Raw genomic sequence first — 17869 nt, 5'->3', positions numbered from 1 at the left:
ACATGACACAGAATATACTTCTGTCAATACAGATAACAAATACTCCTAGGTTACAAATATTTCCTAGGTTATCAACAATATACAGTTAATTTGGGCAATAATTTTTCATCTCAGTTTAACATCACTAAAGAAACTTTTACATATCAAGTATTTTACATACATGCCAATAAGACAAACTGCATTCAAATCATAGGTTTTAGTCTAATATTTACCAATTATTATAAACTTGTAAGATTATAAATATTGATATATTTTGTGAAAGTACATATGATATATAAGTATGAATTATTAAAAATTGTTGAATAGAAGAAAGTTATCCATCTAATGTAAGTTTTAAGTCAACAGAAATCTAAAAATGAAATTCTATTCCCAAGGTTACTCATTCATTCTTCCTTTATACCCCTACATCCTAGCCTCCAACATAGAGTTGTAACCATTTGTTTGCATATCCGGCTCTCCATTAGGAGGTAGGCCCCTTGACAATAGAGCCCCAATTTCTTCACCTAAGCACTTATCCATAAAGTCTAACTAACAGCAAACATTCCAAATATGCGTACTAATAATTACTGCTATTGTATGTGAAGCACTAGTCTGTAAACAAAGGACTCCTCAGACAAATTCAATTGTTTACAAAGCAATTAATCATTTTATAATACCATTAATTATCTGCTTCAAAACAAAGCAAAATACTTTTCCAAAAGGTCAGAGGATATTTTATTTAATTTATAAACTGTATACCAATATTCTAATCTCTTCTATCTTTCTAGTATATCTAAATTCTTATTCAGATAGTTTTGGGAAATCATTAATTTACTATTACATTTATTATACATTTTTTACTATTTTACATCTGTAATCAAACTACCTTTTTGCTTTGTCCTTGTCATCTTCTTCAACCAACCCATCAAAAATACTACTGTCATCTCTAAAAGAAAAAAAAGTCAGTAGAAAAATTAAGAGCAGGCTCAGTAAGCAAGAGCAATACTAAAATGACATGTAAATCAACTCAGTTATATCCTAGGGTTTTTATAAAGTCAATAGATTATATAAATTCAAACTACTAACCTGTTTTCTAGTAAGTATTAGAAAATCAAAGTTTAACTGTATTTATATTTCTAAAAGTTTATTACATATATAAATTTTAAAAGTATTTACACTTAGCTATACTATGTATACAACATGCTAAACAATTTAATTTAACCAGTTTAAATATCTTGTTTCAAATATTTAGTAGTGAAAACCTACAGAAATTCAGTGTATTTGCCATTATATAAAATGATTCACTTGAAATTACTTTTATTAACTCTAACAGTATAATTAAAATTTTTTCTGAGACATTCACTTTATAAAACCACAAATTACTCATTAACAATATCTAGCACATTATCTTATATTAAAACATCTCATTCATTTACTAATTCATTTGACAAGTATTTATTAGCACTCATGTGCCAGGCTCTGTCCCGGATATGGTTACAGAGCAGTGAACAAGACAGCTGCTCTCATATAGCTTATTTTCTAGTGTAAGAAACTAAACGTGAAAATGTGTGATTAGTTCTAATTTATTAAAAGGGGTGATTTTTAGTTAGCAGATAGTTACTTTAGTCTGAGTGGTTAGGGGAAACCTTGTTGAGGTGGGAACATTTGAGCTGAGATCTAAGTGACAACAAGTGGCTGGCTACAGGAAGATGTAAGGAGAGAACATTATAACAAAAAGAAATCGAAAGCACTGGTGCCTGACTCCTTAAACTGAGAAGCCATAGTAAATAGTTTCCGGTGATTTATGAGCTTTTACATGAATTCACTATTAACTCCTTTAGCCACAACTTTTGGTGACCTATAAAGGCCTATAACCTATAAAATGGAACTCATTATTGAGATCATCTGCATTACTTTTTACCCACACAGGTCCATGTATGGACTATTGGGATTCTGTACGCTCTAAAATTTATGAAAAATTTTATGTATATCTGCATTTTTTTTTTTAGGAGAGAGTTGGTAACTTTATGACATTCACAGAGTTAAGGAATCACTGCTTTATGTCTGAACACACAGACATCATCCCTAGATGTCATATGGTCTAGAATGGGAGTTGGTAATCATTTAGAAGTCCAATGCCAAAATCATGTTTTATCCCTGGAGGGTGGTGACAAAGTATTCTTTCTGAGGGGAAGACTACTATAGGACTACTATAGATCCCACCTGCAACTATGGCATAGTCTAAGGAAATTTCTTGTCCCTCAAGTCTTAAGTTCTGGTTAGGGTATATATCTTTACCGTTTAGCTCACAGAAAAGGAGGAGAGCTGCTCCCAGGTGTCAAAAGTCATCTCTGTGTACAAATCTAGCGCAAAACTCTTAAAGAATCCCCTGTGGATGATGACTCACACAGTACAGTATAATAGAAGCACAGTAACTTTAATGTCAGACAGACCAACATAGGTCTCATCTCTTACTAACTACGTGACTTTAAACAAGTTATTTAACCTCTCTGACCCATGATTTCCTCATCTGTAAAATCTTATGGGATCATTATGAGGTTAAATAAAATAACATAAAAAGTATTCTGTATATTTATTCACTGTCAAAAAGTAGGTGTTTAAAAAATGTACTGTATTACATCAAATTTAAGATGCTATTGACTATTAAGACTCACCACTATTTTACGTGTCCCTAGAAAGAAAAAGTGCTACCAATTAAATTATATGACAAGCCAATTAAAAGACCCAGCTAATGTCAGAGATGTTAAAATGTAAAAAAACACAGAAAATTTAGAGTCTTAAAAATCAAAGAAATAAGGATATTCATCCTTTTCCCAAGAGTAAGATTTAAAGATTACAATTTTAACTAATGAAATTCTAATTATAGTTACTTCTTTCTCAGTCACAAATGCTAAAATGCTTGAAAGGATGAAGTTAGCACCAAGAGATAAGGAGAAAAAGGACTCTAGAAGGTGCCAAGAAAACATTTGTAACTGTTACAATTTCTTTCAGAGAAGCTATGGCCAAATCATTCAAAAGTACAGCTCAAGAGCCATTTAAAACACAGCCAGTCTGTTACTCTGCCTGCAGAAAATATTGATGTGCCTTACTCTTACACCACGTTTGTTCAATACAGAAACTGAATTTAATAGTAATTATGTTCTATCTATTTGATATAGACCATTATTCTAGCAGTGAATTTTTAAACAGCTTTATATAATTCAAAATAAGTCTCTAAAAACATACCTGTCAACAATCGAGCTCATTTTACTACAGCTTACGGTAAACAACATAACATATTACGTTTTCTTCTTGTGGTAGACATTTGTACTTCTCCTTAAATGAAAACAAAAATAAATGGTCATTAGTTTTCTAAAAAGCTTACTTTTACAAAGTTTTCTTGAGAAATGCCACATGTTATCATAGAGACTTCAAAATGTTTTGTTTGTACCAAAAGCTGGAACATTATTTTCAAGCATATATCTTTAGCTGAGGTACATTTGGGGGCTTTTTTTCTCCTTCTAAAAGAAGACTACAGAAAAAAAAATTCAGTTTCTTAATTCACCTTCTACTATAAAATAATCAAAAGGGACATTCTTAATAGTCAATAAATAAATTTGACTATGTAACTGTAATACTGTCTATTCAGCAATAAAATATATGTCGAAAGCCTATTTTCTGTTAAATAGTATGGCGGGCTTTGGGAACATGAGAATAAAAGACAATCCCTGTAGGCACAAATTTGCAAATGAGCAGAGAGATAGATAGCTAAATCATTATTAGAGGTATAATGAGGGTACATACTATGTAATAGCATCACTGGGGAAAGGAACAATTAAGTATACCATGGGAATTGGAGAGGATAGTCAAAGGAAACATTCTTGATGACAATGAGTCTGTGGAGTCAAGATTCTTGTTATTATTAATATGGTCCAGAGACCAGCAACATCAGCATCCTCTGAGAGCTTGTTAAAAGGTGAAATCTTGGGTCCTCCCTATCCTAGTCCTACTGAATCAGAATCTACATTTTCCCAAGGTTCCCATGTGATAATAACGTGTAATATTTGAGAAGCACAGACTAGAGGACAGAAAGAGGGAAATAATTGAAAAGATTCTAAACTACAGCAATTTGCAAAGGTACAAGACTTAATGAGATAAGAGAACACCAGATTTGAGAAACTAAGAGGTTTAGCACTTTCCTTATGGAAAATCTAGGCATGCTACAATTTAAAGTTTTAATTACTAGAGCATAAAATGAGAACAAAAAATAGTAGAGCAGCAAAGGCAAGTCAAATAGACAAGAGCCTTCTTACTAATATCAAGGGTCACATACCTACATTGAAGGAATTAAAACTTACTGCTTTAAAATTGATTGCAAGACTAAACTATGTCTTTCTATATTCTACACACTGAGTATCCCTAAAACAAAAATCCAAAATCCGAAATGCTCCAAAATCTGAAACTTTTTGAGCACCAACATAACTTTCAAAGGAACATGCTCACTGGAGCATTCTGGATTTCAGATTTTTGGATTAGGGATGCTCAGTTGGTAAGTATACCGCAAATATTCCAAAATCCAAAATACTTCTGTGGTGCCAAGGGTTTCGGATTAAGAGATAATCACCCAGTATATACTCTTTCTAAAAGCATAATAAAAATTTTATCTACATAAGATGCTATGCCCTATAGTTATGAGTATAGAATAACCACCTTAATTCTAATAAAGATCCTAACAGTTTTGAGGCATAACAAATTCTAAAAAATTCTATCACTGTTTTCGAATCTACCTACATGAGAGGAAGAGAGACTAACCCTTGGTAATGGTGCTGCATTGACTACGTGGTTATGGCTGCAGAAGTAGAACTGCGAAGGGTTAAAAAATCTTAAAAGAAAATGAGTGAGAGAGTCAAAGGTAAAAACAAAAAGGACTAACACCACGATAAAACACTGTGATTTTAAGTGTCAGGGTAATATTAGCAGATGGAACACAGAATTAGAGAAATTTAGAGTTAAAAAAAAATTTAAAGATCACCTAAATACATTCCTCTGGTCCAAAAGACATACTTACCATAATGGTACCAACAGAAGTTGGTTCTATCACTAGAACAAAAAGAACAGTATAAAAGTGACAGAGCAAATATGGGTGAGTTCAAAAAGAAGAGTTTCATTTGAAGTTAACAGGCCAGATCTGAGTCCCCTTATAAGGAGGCACCCAGTGAACCATAAGCATGTTTAATTACCAAAAGGTAATTAAAGGTAGAAAACAAGACAAACTACAAAAACAAAAAACAACAAAAAAAGCACAACTCCAAGAATTAGAGATCATACTATAGGAAGGGCCTTGCTGACTATAAGAATGAATCCAAATGAGTATAGAAGATACAGACTGATGCCTTATTAGGCTGCTTTACTATTGTTAACAATATTCATCCAAAAAATAATTGTTGTCCAGCTAACAGAACAGCACAAGTCTGCATCTCTAACAGTCTAGCTCAAGGTCTTTTCTCTACTTTTCCAGCCAACTGATAAACATGTTTTATTTAAGAGAAAGATAGAGGTAAAAGTAAAATAGGCCCAAATGAGTACCCTAGAGCAAATGCTGGAAGATTTCCCCGAACTTCTTTAAATGGTGTCAAATTAGCTTTAACAAAACAAAATGGCAATGGTGGAACAGCCAAAACATTTTCTTTGGGGACGACCCTAGGTCCCATGCTTTCAATCCAAAAACAGTAGCTGGAGTCACATTTGCCCATGTTATGGATTTTAAGAAGGACACAGATGCACACCATGTCCCTACACAAGCTGAGGAAGAATTTCAAGTATATAATCTAATATGGAATAAATGTTATTATTAAAAGTATTTTTGTAAGTTTGACATTTTTAGCCAGAACAACATACAATAGTATGTCTTTGCAAGGATCAGGGGTAGTTACTGTAAAAACTCACCAATTATAAAAGATCAAGTTACAGCTAGGAATCAAATGCTCCTATACTTAAGCAACTTGAGCCCAAAGTCATTCGGTGATATGACTTCCCATGAGCACACATCACATTACTATTTTATGACAACAGGGGGCAATGATGGCATGAGTCTTTTACAAACATCATTTCAAAAACTAGCTTTAAAAAATACTCATCATTCATGGCAACACAGATGAGCTGGAGCACATGTTGCATGTAATAAGTCAGGCACAGAAAGATAAATTCCACACTCATATCTGGAAGCTAATAGAATACAGAGTAGAATTTTGGTTACTAGAGGCTGGGAACAGCAGGAGGGAGGGGAGAATAGGGAGAAATTGGTTAATGCATACAAAATTACATCTTCATAGAAAGAATAAATTCTAGTGTTCTATAGCACTGTAGGGTGAATACAGTTAACAATAATTTATTGTATATTTTCAAAAAGCTTAAAGAGTGGATTTTTAATGCTCCCAATACAGAGAAATGATCAATGTTTGAGGTGATGGATATACTAATTACCCTGATTTGATCATTATACATTACATGCATGTGTTGGGAAACATCACTCTGTATCCTATAAATACATACAATTATTATTTTTTAACTAAAATAAAAGGGAAAAATACTCATCAGATGGAGAGATTAGTAGCTAAGAGACTTTTTAAACAATTCAAATTTCATCAGATATGTTTTTAATTCCGCATGAAACATTATACATAATTATGGAAAATCTCAGTATCTGACAGTACATCTTTGGAAAATAACCCTTACAAATAAAAAAACATATTCTGTACTAAAAATAAACTGTGTACACGTTTCAAATGACATGGTATTACTTGTCTTCTGAATTCCATCTGCTGCCACCTCAGATGGCTTTCCACGCCTACATCACTAATTCTTCCCTCTATAACTGGATTATTTCTGACCAATATATTAACACATCTTAGTGTCTCATCTAAAAAGCAAACCAACCAAAAAAAAACCTCTCCTGACCCACCAACCCTTCAGCTACTGCCCTACTTTTCTGCTCCCTTTCCCAGGAAAGCTGCTCGTCTAAGTTACATGCAGTCGGCAGAGTTGCTGTCTTAATGTCATTATGTCCATTCTCCTTATTTTAAAATTTAGTGTTTATTTTCACCCAGGTACACATGTATGAAGTTTAAAGAATCCAAACAGTTTTATAAGACTTACTAAAAAATCAGAAGTCCTCTGATCCCCATTTCCCACTTTTAACCACTTTTATTTTTTTCACTGTTTTAGTATTTAACTCCCGATCTCTAATATCTTTTATTTTGTCACTTCTTGATTCTTTTAGCTTTAGGTGGGGTGCCTTGACAGTCCCAATTTATTCAAGTTATCCCAATGTAATTGGTTAAAAGTGTCCCCTTTTGCTCTCAGAAATATCTTGTTTTCTATCTAGTGAATTCCACTAAGAAAAATAAGAATTTAGATCTCTTTGATTCCCTAACCCTTACCTCACATGCACGCACACTTCTACAATTTCCCAATATCATAATTTTGGATGGGAGGCTATATTCAGATTTAACATTGTTATTATTTTGTAAATGCAATTCACAACTGAGCCACACAGTACACCACAAGTATGTTCCCTTTCTGAGCAGTTTTCCCTAGAATTACTATTTTATTTGTTCACCTAAGTTCTGTGTATACTTATTACCAATTCAGCTACAAACTCTTCCCTGTCTAAATCTACTCTCTATAACTTGAAATACAAAACACATTCTACCAAATTTCACCTTTTCACAGCTACTTCTCTTGAAATCTTCTAACGTGTTTCCACTGGGACTGGATGCTATCCACTACACCTGGTGACCAGCTGTCATCTTGTGATCACTATTCACCATCATCCTGGTATTAATAAGTCCCTGGATGATGGTGAATAGTGGTGAATTCCTTTTAACTAAGTTGCATTCCCTGTCACTTGTATCCTATGTTTTCATCTTTTTTAGTTTACTTCTTTATTTTTGTTAAGTTCTTCCTATAATAACTGCCTAAGAAAGAGGGCAGGGCAGGTAAATCCTTTAAGATCTCACAAGTCTGAAACTGTCATTAGGCTATTCTTAATCAACAGTTTAGTTGGGTACTGAATTACTAGGTTGGAAATCATTTTCCCCTCAGAATTTTGAAAGCTCCATTGTCTACTAGTTTCCAGTGTGGTGTCAAGAAGTCCAAAGCCATTCTGATTACTGATTCTTTATATGTGACCTATTATTTCTTTTACTCTGAAAACTCCTCTGGTGTTCTAAAATTTAACAGTAATGTGTCCCATTTTGGGTTTATTTTTATAACTGTATTGGTCACTCAACAGGCTCTTTCTAACTGGAAACTCACATCCCCTAATTCTGGAGAGTTTTCTTGAATTCTCTGTTTTCCCCCTCTATTTAATCTTTCTTTCTGGAACTCCAATTATTTGAACACTAGAGATCCTAGACTTGCTCTAATTTTTTTTCTCTCCCATTTCCATCTGTTTCTTTTTCAATATATCAGTTTTATTTTTCAATCCTTTGATTGAGTTGTTTACGTCCAATTTCATTTCTTATTGTTTCTGTTTCATGGATATAACATCTGGTCTTACCTTTCTGAAAGGTCTGTGTTTGTATTAGTTTTTACCCAGTTCTCCCAACTTAGTATTTTCTTTTGGTTTGGTTTTGGTCTCTCACATAAGAGGTTCTCAACAGATGTCTAGTGATCCCTGGTCATAAGCTCATATGTAAAGGCGGAACACTAAAAAGATCACTGGAGGCTCTGTGTGATAGGGGGCTAGCAGACTTGACTTTATTGCAGGATTATCAGGTTGAAATATTTCTTTGAGGAATTCTCAATGTCAGTATCTTCAGATCTTCTCTCTTAGGCTGGCTAAAATTCACAGAAAAAAAATCTCAACTCTTGCCTGAATAGCATAAAAACCTGGGTTCATAATACCCCTCAAAGTTACCTCCATTCTCAGCTATGCTTGTTGCTTTATTTTATCCTTGCTAGAGAATAAATCTCAGACTTCTGCTAAGACAGGGAAGGAGCAGTTGCCTTGGTTCCAAAGTTAGGAAAAGGACCTATGGAGTATAATCACCTCTTAAATGGATTTGCCATGAATCATCCAGTCTTACCATCACTCCAATTTACAGAAGAGTGCTTTTAAATTCATGGGAATTTTAGAGGGTCTACAGTGTCAAGAAGTTTGTTTCTCAGCTTTCCCACAGGAGCCTCAGGATTACAGGATTGCAAGAAAGTTATTATACTTTCTTTTGCTTTTCAGGTTCCAAAATTTTGTTGCTATTGTTTCCTCTCCCATTCTCCTAGTCTTTGCGAAAATTTTGCCTTTTGTAAAAATCCTTTTACTTTAGCTTTACTGAGGTTTCGAGAAGAAATGAAATGTAATTGCATTCTATATCCCATCTATAACTGGAAGTCCCTCATTTTCTTTCCTCATCACTCTAAATTCATCCCTACCACTCCACTGAAATTACTCACTCTTACTAGATTAAGAGGAGTTATCAGAAATCTTCATGTTGCCAAATGTAATGGCTGCTTTACTCTCTATTTTGACTTCTTAGTAATATGTGATATAGATGACCACTTCTGCATTTATTGAATACTTTCCTCGCTTGGTTTCTGTGACAGAAAAGTTTCCTGCTTTTCCACTCGTCTCACTGGGTGTTCCTTCTCTGATTAATACTGGCATGTGCCAAGGCTGAATGCTTCTCAATCTGTGCATACACTTCCTAGAAAATATCATCCAGACACATGACTCTCAAATCCATATCCCTAGACTAGACCTTGAAATGCAGAGTAATATATCCAACTGCCTTTTTGACACTGCTCCAGATTTTACAGGTATCCAAAATATCATATAGTCAAAATGTAAACACAACTTTCTTCTGTAAATTTACTTTTCTCCCAGATTTCCTTCCCAACCTGATCTCCATATACTCTCCCCATAATTTACTATACTCCAATCACATCTGCTCTGTTCCTCAGGCATTCCATCATTATTCTTGTCCCCACTGCCTATAAGGCTCTTCCCTCAGATCTCCACACGCCTGACACCTCTTCCCATTCAGATCTCAACCAAAATGCAGTTGCTAGTCTCTATCACATTATCCATTTTAAATCTTTGCATAATACTGCAAATTTCTCATTTATTTGATTAGTTGTCTTGCTCTAGAATGCAATCCTCATAAGAGCAGGGGCAGCTTCTGTCTTGTTCATAAGAGCAGGGACAGCTTCTGTCTTGTTCACTGTATTCTTAGTATCTAAAATATCTCAACACAGGTGGTATTCAATGTTTTGTGATAAATTAATATAAAAGGAAAATTTTTAAATAAAAGTTTCCTCAAGTCAGTCTGTCAAAATAGTTCACAGATTCTTTTATATGTTTTTCAGGAAAAATATTCTATGATGCATTCTAAGATGCACCTTTCTTTACCTTTTGTACTTTTTGGATCTTTTGCACTGATTCTTCAGAAAACTGTAAGTTCAGGGTATTCTTCTATATGACCATCCATTAGTCTCAGAATTCTGTTTAAACAAGAAAAAAATATTAGATTTATTCAACTTATAAAAAAGTTTATCATGAAAAAGGCTTTTAAATTAATTTTTAAACATAATCAAATTTAGAACTGTCACAAAATATATAACAAATTTTAAGTTCTACAAATTGTTTCTAAAAGAAAACAAAATAATTTAAAATCACAAATAAACCAACACAAACTTTTAATTCTAGTATCGAAATTAAAATACAAAAGTATGAAAACAATAACTATAAAATATATTAATGAATATACAATATAAAAAATAATTTGTGAAATGAATAATAAAGTGGGGGGCTAAAGGAGAATTTTATATATGCAACTGCAGTTGTTATCAGCTTAAATAAATTATAATAACTATAATATGTTTTGTAAATAAGCTTGTGGTAATCACAAACAAAATACTTAGAGGATTCACAAAAGAAAATGAGAAATGAATTAAAGCATAACATACATATAAATCAATGTAACATAAAGAAAAATAGCAAGCCAGGAGAAGAGGAGCAAAAGAGCTACAAGACAGAAAACAAACCGTTCCCTATCAGTAACTACTTTAAATGTAAATGGGTTAAACTTCACAATCAAAACACATAGAGGGACTGAACAGATTAAAAAAAACAAGATTCAACTATATGTTGTCTATAAGAGACTAACTTCGGATTTAAAAATACACACAGGCTGAAGGTGAAAGAACGGAAAAAGATATTCCATGCAAATGGTAACCAAACGAGACATGAGTGGCCATACTTTAACAGACTAAATAGACTTTAAGTCAAATACTGTCACTAGAGACAAAGAAGGACATTATATTATACAATAATAAAAGGGTCAATTCACTAGGAGGAACAGCAATTAGAAATATGTATATATGTACCTAACCTCAGAGCAAACATCAACAGAAGTGAAGGGTGAAATGGAAACACAACAGTAGCAGCACAATACCCCACTTTCAATACAGGAAAGATCATCGGACAGAAAATCAGTAAGGAAAGAGCAGACTTGAACAACACTACAGTTCAGTCACCTGTCAGTATCTGAGGGGGACTGCTTCCAGAACACCCCTCAAGTATCAAAATCCACAGATACTCAAATCCCTTATATAAAATGGCATATATTTGCATATAACCTAAACGCCCCTCCTATATACTTTAAATAATCTCTAGATTACTTATAATGACTAATACAACGTAAATGCTATGTGACCAGTTGATACACTGTATTAGTTTTTTTTTTTTTGTATTATTTGTTATTGTCCCCACCCACTCCAAATATTTTCATCCACAGTTGGTTGAACTGCAGATACAGAAGCCGTGGATAAAAGGGGCCAACTGTATAAACCAAATGGACCTAACAGACATACAGAACATTTCACCCGACAATAGCAGAATACATGTTCTTCTCAAGTACACACAGAACATTATCTAGAACAAATCACATAATAGATCACAAAACAAATTTTAACAAATTTAAAAACACTGAAATCATACCAAGTATCTTCTTTGACCACAATAAAATGAAAATAGAAAATATCAGAAGGAAAACTGGAGAATTCACAAAGAGATGAAAACTAACCAGCATACTTTTGAAAACCAAAGAATCAAGAAAGAATTCAAAAGGAAAATCAGAAAATATTTTGAGACAAACAAAAATGAAGACAAAACACACCAACATTTATGGGATAGAGCAAAAGTAGTCCAAGAGGGAAGTTTATAAAAGTAGATGCCCACATTAAAAATAAAGAAAGATCTCAAACAACCTAACTTTACTTCTCAAGGAACTAGAAAAAGAAGAACAAACTGGTCCACAGTTAGCAGAAGGAAGGAAATAATAAAAGACCAGAACATAAATTAAAAAATTGCAAATAGAAAAAAACACAACTAAGCGTTGTCTTTCTTGAAAAGATCAACAAAATTGACAAACCTTTAGCTACACTAAGAAAAAAAAGAGAGAAGCCTCAAATACAGAAACGAAAGGGGAGACATTACAACTGATGCTACAGAAAAAGTATTATAAGAGATTAGCATAATAATTATTAACATATACCAACAAACTGGATAACCCAGAAGAAATGAATAAATTCCTAGAAATATATAACCTACCAAGACTAGATACAAAGAAATAAAAACTTTGAACCCTACAACTTATAAGTATAGTGGATCAGTAATCAAAAATCTCCCAACAAAGAAAAGATCAGGACCCTAATACATTGCTTCACTGAAGAATTCTACCAAACATTTAAAGAAGAATTAACACCGATCCTTCTCAAATCCTTCCAAAGAACTGAAAAGGAAACCCTTTAAAACTCATCCCAAGAGGACAGCATCATGCTGATACTAAAGCCAAAGACATCACAAGAAAAAAATAAGGCCAACATACCTGATGAATATTGATAAAAAATCCTCAACAAAATACTAGCAAATCAAATTCAACAGCACATTAAAAGTATCACACAACATGACAAAGTGGAATTTATCCGTGGGATTAAAGCATGATTCAAAATACACAATCAATGTGAAACGCCACATTAACACACGAAGGACAAAAATCACATGATTATCTCAATGGATATAGAAAAGCATTTGACAAAACTCAATACCCTTTCCTGATAAAAACACTCAACAAATTAGGAATAGAAGGATTTACAAACTAGGAATATAAGAAATTTCCCTTTCTTAAAAAACAAAAATTGGTAAGATATATCAATAGCTTGAAAATATTTAAGCCCCTATGCCCAGTAATTTCACTTTGAGAAATAGAAAATAATCAGAGATGTATCCAAACTTTTATATTCATTTAAAAATAGGAAACCTAGAATTTAAAAATATTAAAGCTAGAAAGAATTTAAATGTTCAATTGCAGTAACAGTGGCATCAAAATATATCAAACACAAACTCAAATATACCAAAAGTATCAACTGTGCTTGTTTCTAATTATTACTAGTTCATGGATAATGTTTTCTATTTTTTATCTCAGAATATTATGGGGGTACAAATGTTTTGGTCACATGGGTTGCTTTTGTACTGCTTGAGACAGAGTTGTAAGTGTGCCCATCACCCAGATAGTGTACACTGTACCCATTAGGTATGACTTTACCCAAACCCTCCTCTTCCTTCCCACCTGCTTTATTTCCTTTTGAGTTTTACCTCCTATTGTGCACATGAATGATGTTTGGTTAATTCCAATTTAACAGTGAGTACATGTGGTGTTTGTTTTTCCATTCTTGCAACACTTCACTTAGCAGAATAGTTTCCAGTTCCAGCTAGATTGTTACAAAAGATACTGGATCACCGTTTTATGGCTGAGTATATAATACCACATTTTATTAACCCATTCATGAACTGATGGATATCTGGGTTGATTCTACATCTTTATGACTGTGAATTGTGCTGCAGTAAACATTTGAGTGCAAATGTCTTTTTGATAAAATGACTTTTTTTCCTTTGGGTAAATACCAAGTAGTGGGATGCGGGATCAAATGGTAGGTCTACTTTTAGTTCTTTCAAGAATCCCCATACTGTTTTCCAAAGAGGTTGTACTAGTTTGCAGTCAGACAGTGTATAGTGTTCCTTTCTCCCAACATCCACGCCAGCATATACTGTTTGGAGACTTTTTGATAAAAGCCATTCTCACTGGAGTTAAGTGATATCTCACTATACTTTTAATTTGCATTTCTCTGACAAATAGTGACTCTGAACATTTTTCATGTTAATTGGCCATTAGTCTCTCTTCTTTTCAAAAGCTTCTGTTCATGTCTTTTGCCCACTTTTTAATGGGGTTGTGTGATTTTTTTTTCTTCTTGTTGATTTGCTAGAGTTCTTCGTAGATTCTGGTTATTAAATCTTTATTGGATGTATAGCATGCAAATATTTTCTTCCATTCTGTGGGTTGTCTACTCACTCTGTTGACTGTTTGCTTGGCTTTGCAGAAGCTTTTCAATTTAATCAAGTACCATTTGTTAATTTTTCATGTTGTTGTGACGGCCATTGGGGTCTTCTTCATAAATTCTTGCCTAGGCCAGTATCTAGAAGTTTTTCCAACATTTTCTTCTGGAATTCTTATGGTTTCATGTCTTAGGTTTAAATCTGTTATCCATATTGAATTAATTTTAGTGAGTGGTGAGAGATATGGACCCTGTTTCAATCTTCTACACATGGTGATCCAATTTTCCCAGCACCATTTATCGAATATGGATTCTTTTCCCCAGTGTATATTCTTGTCTGCTTTGTCCAAGATCAGATGGCAATATACGGATGGTTTTATATCTGGGTTCTCTGTTGTGTTCCATTGGTCTATGTCTCTATTTTTGTTACAGTACCATGATGCTTTAGTTACAATAGCCATGCAGTATAGTTTAAAATATAGTAAAGTGATACCTCCAGATTTGTTCCTTTTGCTTTGACTATTCAGGCTCTTTTCTGGTTCCAAATGGACCACAGAATTATTTTTCCTAGATCTGCAAAAAATGACATTGGTATTTTGATGAGAATTGCACTGAATCTGTAAATCACTTCGGGTAGTATAGACATTTTAACAATGTTGATTCTGCCAATCAATGAGCATGATGTTTTTTCCACTTATTTAACATCATCTGCAATTTCCTTCCTCAGTGATTCGTAGTTCTATTTGTTGAGATCTTTCACCTCCTTGGTTAAATATATTCTTAGGTATTTTATGTTCTTTGTAGCTATTGGGAAAAGTATAGAGTCTTGAATTCTCAGCTTGACTGCTGCTGATGTATAAAAATGCTACTGATCTGTGATTTTGTAACCTGACACTTTCCTGAATTTACCAATTCTAAGAGCCTCTTGGCGGAATCTTTGGGGTTTTCTAGATATATGGTCATATCACCAGCAAAGAGTGATAGTTTGTCCTCCTCTTTCTCCATTTGGATGCCCCTGATTTCCTTTTCTTGTCTGACTGCTCTGGCTAGGACTTCCAGCACTATGTTGAATAGAAGTGGTAACGGTGGACATCGCCTTGTTCCAGTTCTAAGTGGGAATGCTTTCAACTTTTCCCCATTCAGTATGATATTGGCTGTGGGTTTGTCATATATGGCTTTTATAATTTTGAGGCATGTTTCACCTATTTTGTTAAGCATTTTTATCATAAAATGGTGAATTTTGTCGAAGGCTTTTCCTGTGTCTACTGAGATGATCATATGATCTTTGCCTTTGCTTCTGCTTATGTGGTGAATTGTGTTTATGGATTTATGTATGCTGAATCACCTTGCATTCCAGGGATGAAGTCAGTTTGGTTGTGGACTGTTTTTTTGTTTTTTTGTTTTTGATGTGCTACTAAATTCAGGTTGCTACAATTTTATTGAGAATTTTTGTATTCATATTCATTATGGATACTGGTCTATAGTTTTTTTTGTTGTTGTTGTGTCCCTTCCTGGCTTTGGTATCAAGGTGATACTGGCTTCATAGAACAAGTTGGGGAGGATTCCTTCCTTCTTGAAGTTATGAAATAATTTCTGCAGTATGGGTCTCAATTCTTCTTTATAAGTCTGATAAAATTCAGCTGTGAAACCACCTGGTCCAGAACTTTTTTTGGAAGATTTTTTTATTGTTGCTCTAATTTCATGGCTCACTATTGGTCTGTTCAGGATTTCTATTTCTCCCTGATTGAGCCTTGGGAGGTTGTGTGTTTCCAGGTTGTGTGCATTTCCAGGAGGTTGTGTGCATTTTCTATAGAAATTTTTATAGTATTCATAAATGATATTTTATATTTCTGTGATATCAATTATAATATCTCCCTTTTCATTTCTGATTGAGCTTATTCGGGTCCTTACTTTTCTGCTTCTGGTTAATCTAGTGAGAAGTCTACTGATTTTTTTTTATCTTTTCAAAAAACCAACTTTTTGTTTCATTAATCTTCTGTATTATATTTTTGGTTTGATTTCATTTAGTTCTGTTCTGACCTTATTTCTTTCCTTCTGCTGGGTTTGAGTTTGGTTTGCTCTTCCTTTTCTAGTTCCCAGAGATGATTCATTAGATTGCTGATTTGTGATCTGTCTTTTTGATGTGGGCTTTTAAGTCTATGAATTTCACCCTAAGGACTGCTTTTCCTGTATTTCATAGATTTTGATAAATTGTGTCCTCTTTGTCATTTAGTTCAAGAAAGCTTTTGATTTCCATCTTAATTTCCTCCTTGACTCAATAATCTTTTGGCAGTATGCTGTTTAATTTCTATGACATTGTGTAGAACTGTGTGTTTCTGCTGGAATTGATTTCTAATTTTATTCCACTGTGGTCTGAGAAGATACATGGTATAATTACTATTTTTTTTTAATTTGTTGAGACATGTTTTGTAGCATAAAATGTGACCAATCTTGGAGAATGTTCCATGTGCTAAGAAGAATGTATATTCAGTAGTTTTGGAGTAGAATGTTCTGTAAATTTCTGTTAGGTTCATTTGCTGTAGAGTCCCATTTAAGTCCAGTGTTTCTTTGTTTATTTTCTGCATGGAGGGTCTGTCCAGTTCAGTCATTGGGGTGCTGAAGTCCCCAGCTATTATGATGCTGTTGTTTATCACTTGGTTTAGATCTAGTAGGGTTTGCTTTATGAACCTAGGCACACCTCAGTTAGGTGCATAAATATTCAGTGTTATTATATCTTCTTTCGAATTGCTTCCTTTACCATTATATAATGACCATGTTTTTCTTGACTGTTATTGATTTGAAGTCTATTTTATCTGAGAATGGCTACACCTGCTTTCTTTTGATTTTCATTTTCATGGAATATTTTTTTCCATCTCTTCACCTTGAGTCTGAATGAGTCCTTGTGGGTTAGATTTGTTTCCTGGAGACAGCAGACACTTGGGCTTGTATTTTTTTATTCGGACTGCCTATGTCTCTTGAGTGGGGAAATCAAGCCATTCACATTTATTGAGAAAATTGATAAGTTATATGCATTTATGTTCATTCTATTTCCCAGAGCCTTATTGCTTTGTTTCACCTCATAAGCTATTATTTTATATGGGCTCTGAGCTTTAGTTTTTGGGTGATTTTACACTGGTGGTCGTCTGTTGTACTGACTGATGTATAATGCAGATCGAGTACTTCCTACAGGTCGATTACTTCCTCCAGGTCTGGTCTGGTCTTGATAAATTCCCTCAGTGTTTGCTTGTCTGAAAAAGTCTTTACTTCTCCCTCATATAAGCAACTTAGTTTTGCAGGATACAGAATTCTAGGCTGACCATTATTCGGTTTAAGAAGATTGAGGCGGCCGGGCGCGGTGGCTCACGCCTGTAATCCTAGCTCTTGGGAGGCCGAGGCGGGTGGATTGCTCAAGGTCAGGAGTTCAAAACCAGCCTGAGCAAGAGCGAGACCCCGTCTCTACTATAAATAGAAAGAAATTAATTGGCCAACTGATATATAT

General features: G+C 33.9%; 1 protein-coding gene across 11 annotated transcripts in view; it reads right to left on the bottom strand.

Annotated features, from left to right (window-relative positions):
• The window catches only part of CLOCK (clock circadian regulator), a 107994-nt gene that overhangs the window by 56172 nt on the left and 33953 nt on the right, over nt 1-17869 (bottom strand). For all 11 annotated transcript variants that reach the window (XM_012758244.3, XM_012758253.3, XM_020285305.2 and 8 more), the window contains 3 exons: nt 10388-10479; nt 3226-3315; nt 866-925 (listed from right to left, as the gene is read on the bottom strand). In XM_012758244.3, coding sequence (XP_012613698.1) covers nt 866-925; nt 3226-3272 — 107 coding nt within the window. In that variant the 5' untranslated portion in view covers nt 3273-3315; nt 10388-10479. The remainder of the gene's footprint in view (nt 1-865; nt 926-3225; nt 3316-10387; nt 10480-17869) is intronic.

The sequence above is a fragment of the Microcebus murinus genome, chromosome 26 (genome assembly GCF_040939455.1).
Source record: "Microcebus murinus isolate Inina chromosome 26, M.murinus_Inina_mat1.0, whole genome shotgun sequence".
NCBI lineage: Eukaryota > Metazoa > Chordata > Mammalia > Primates > Cheirogaleidae > Microcebus > Microcebus murinus.
The sequence above is the reverse complement of the archived record's forward strand: the minus strand, read 5'-3'. Positions and strand labels throughout refer to the sequence as shown.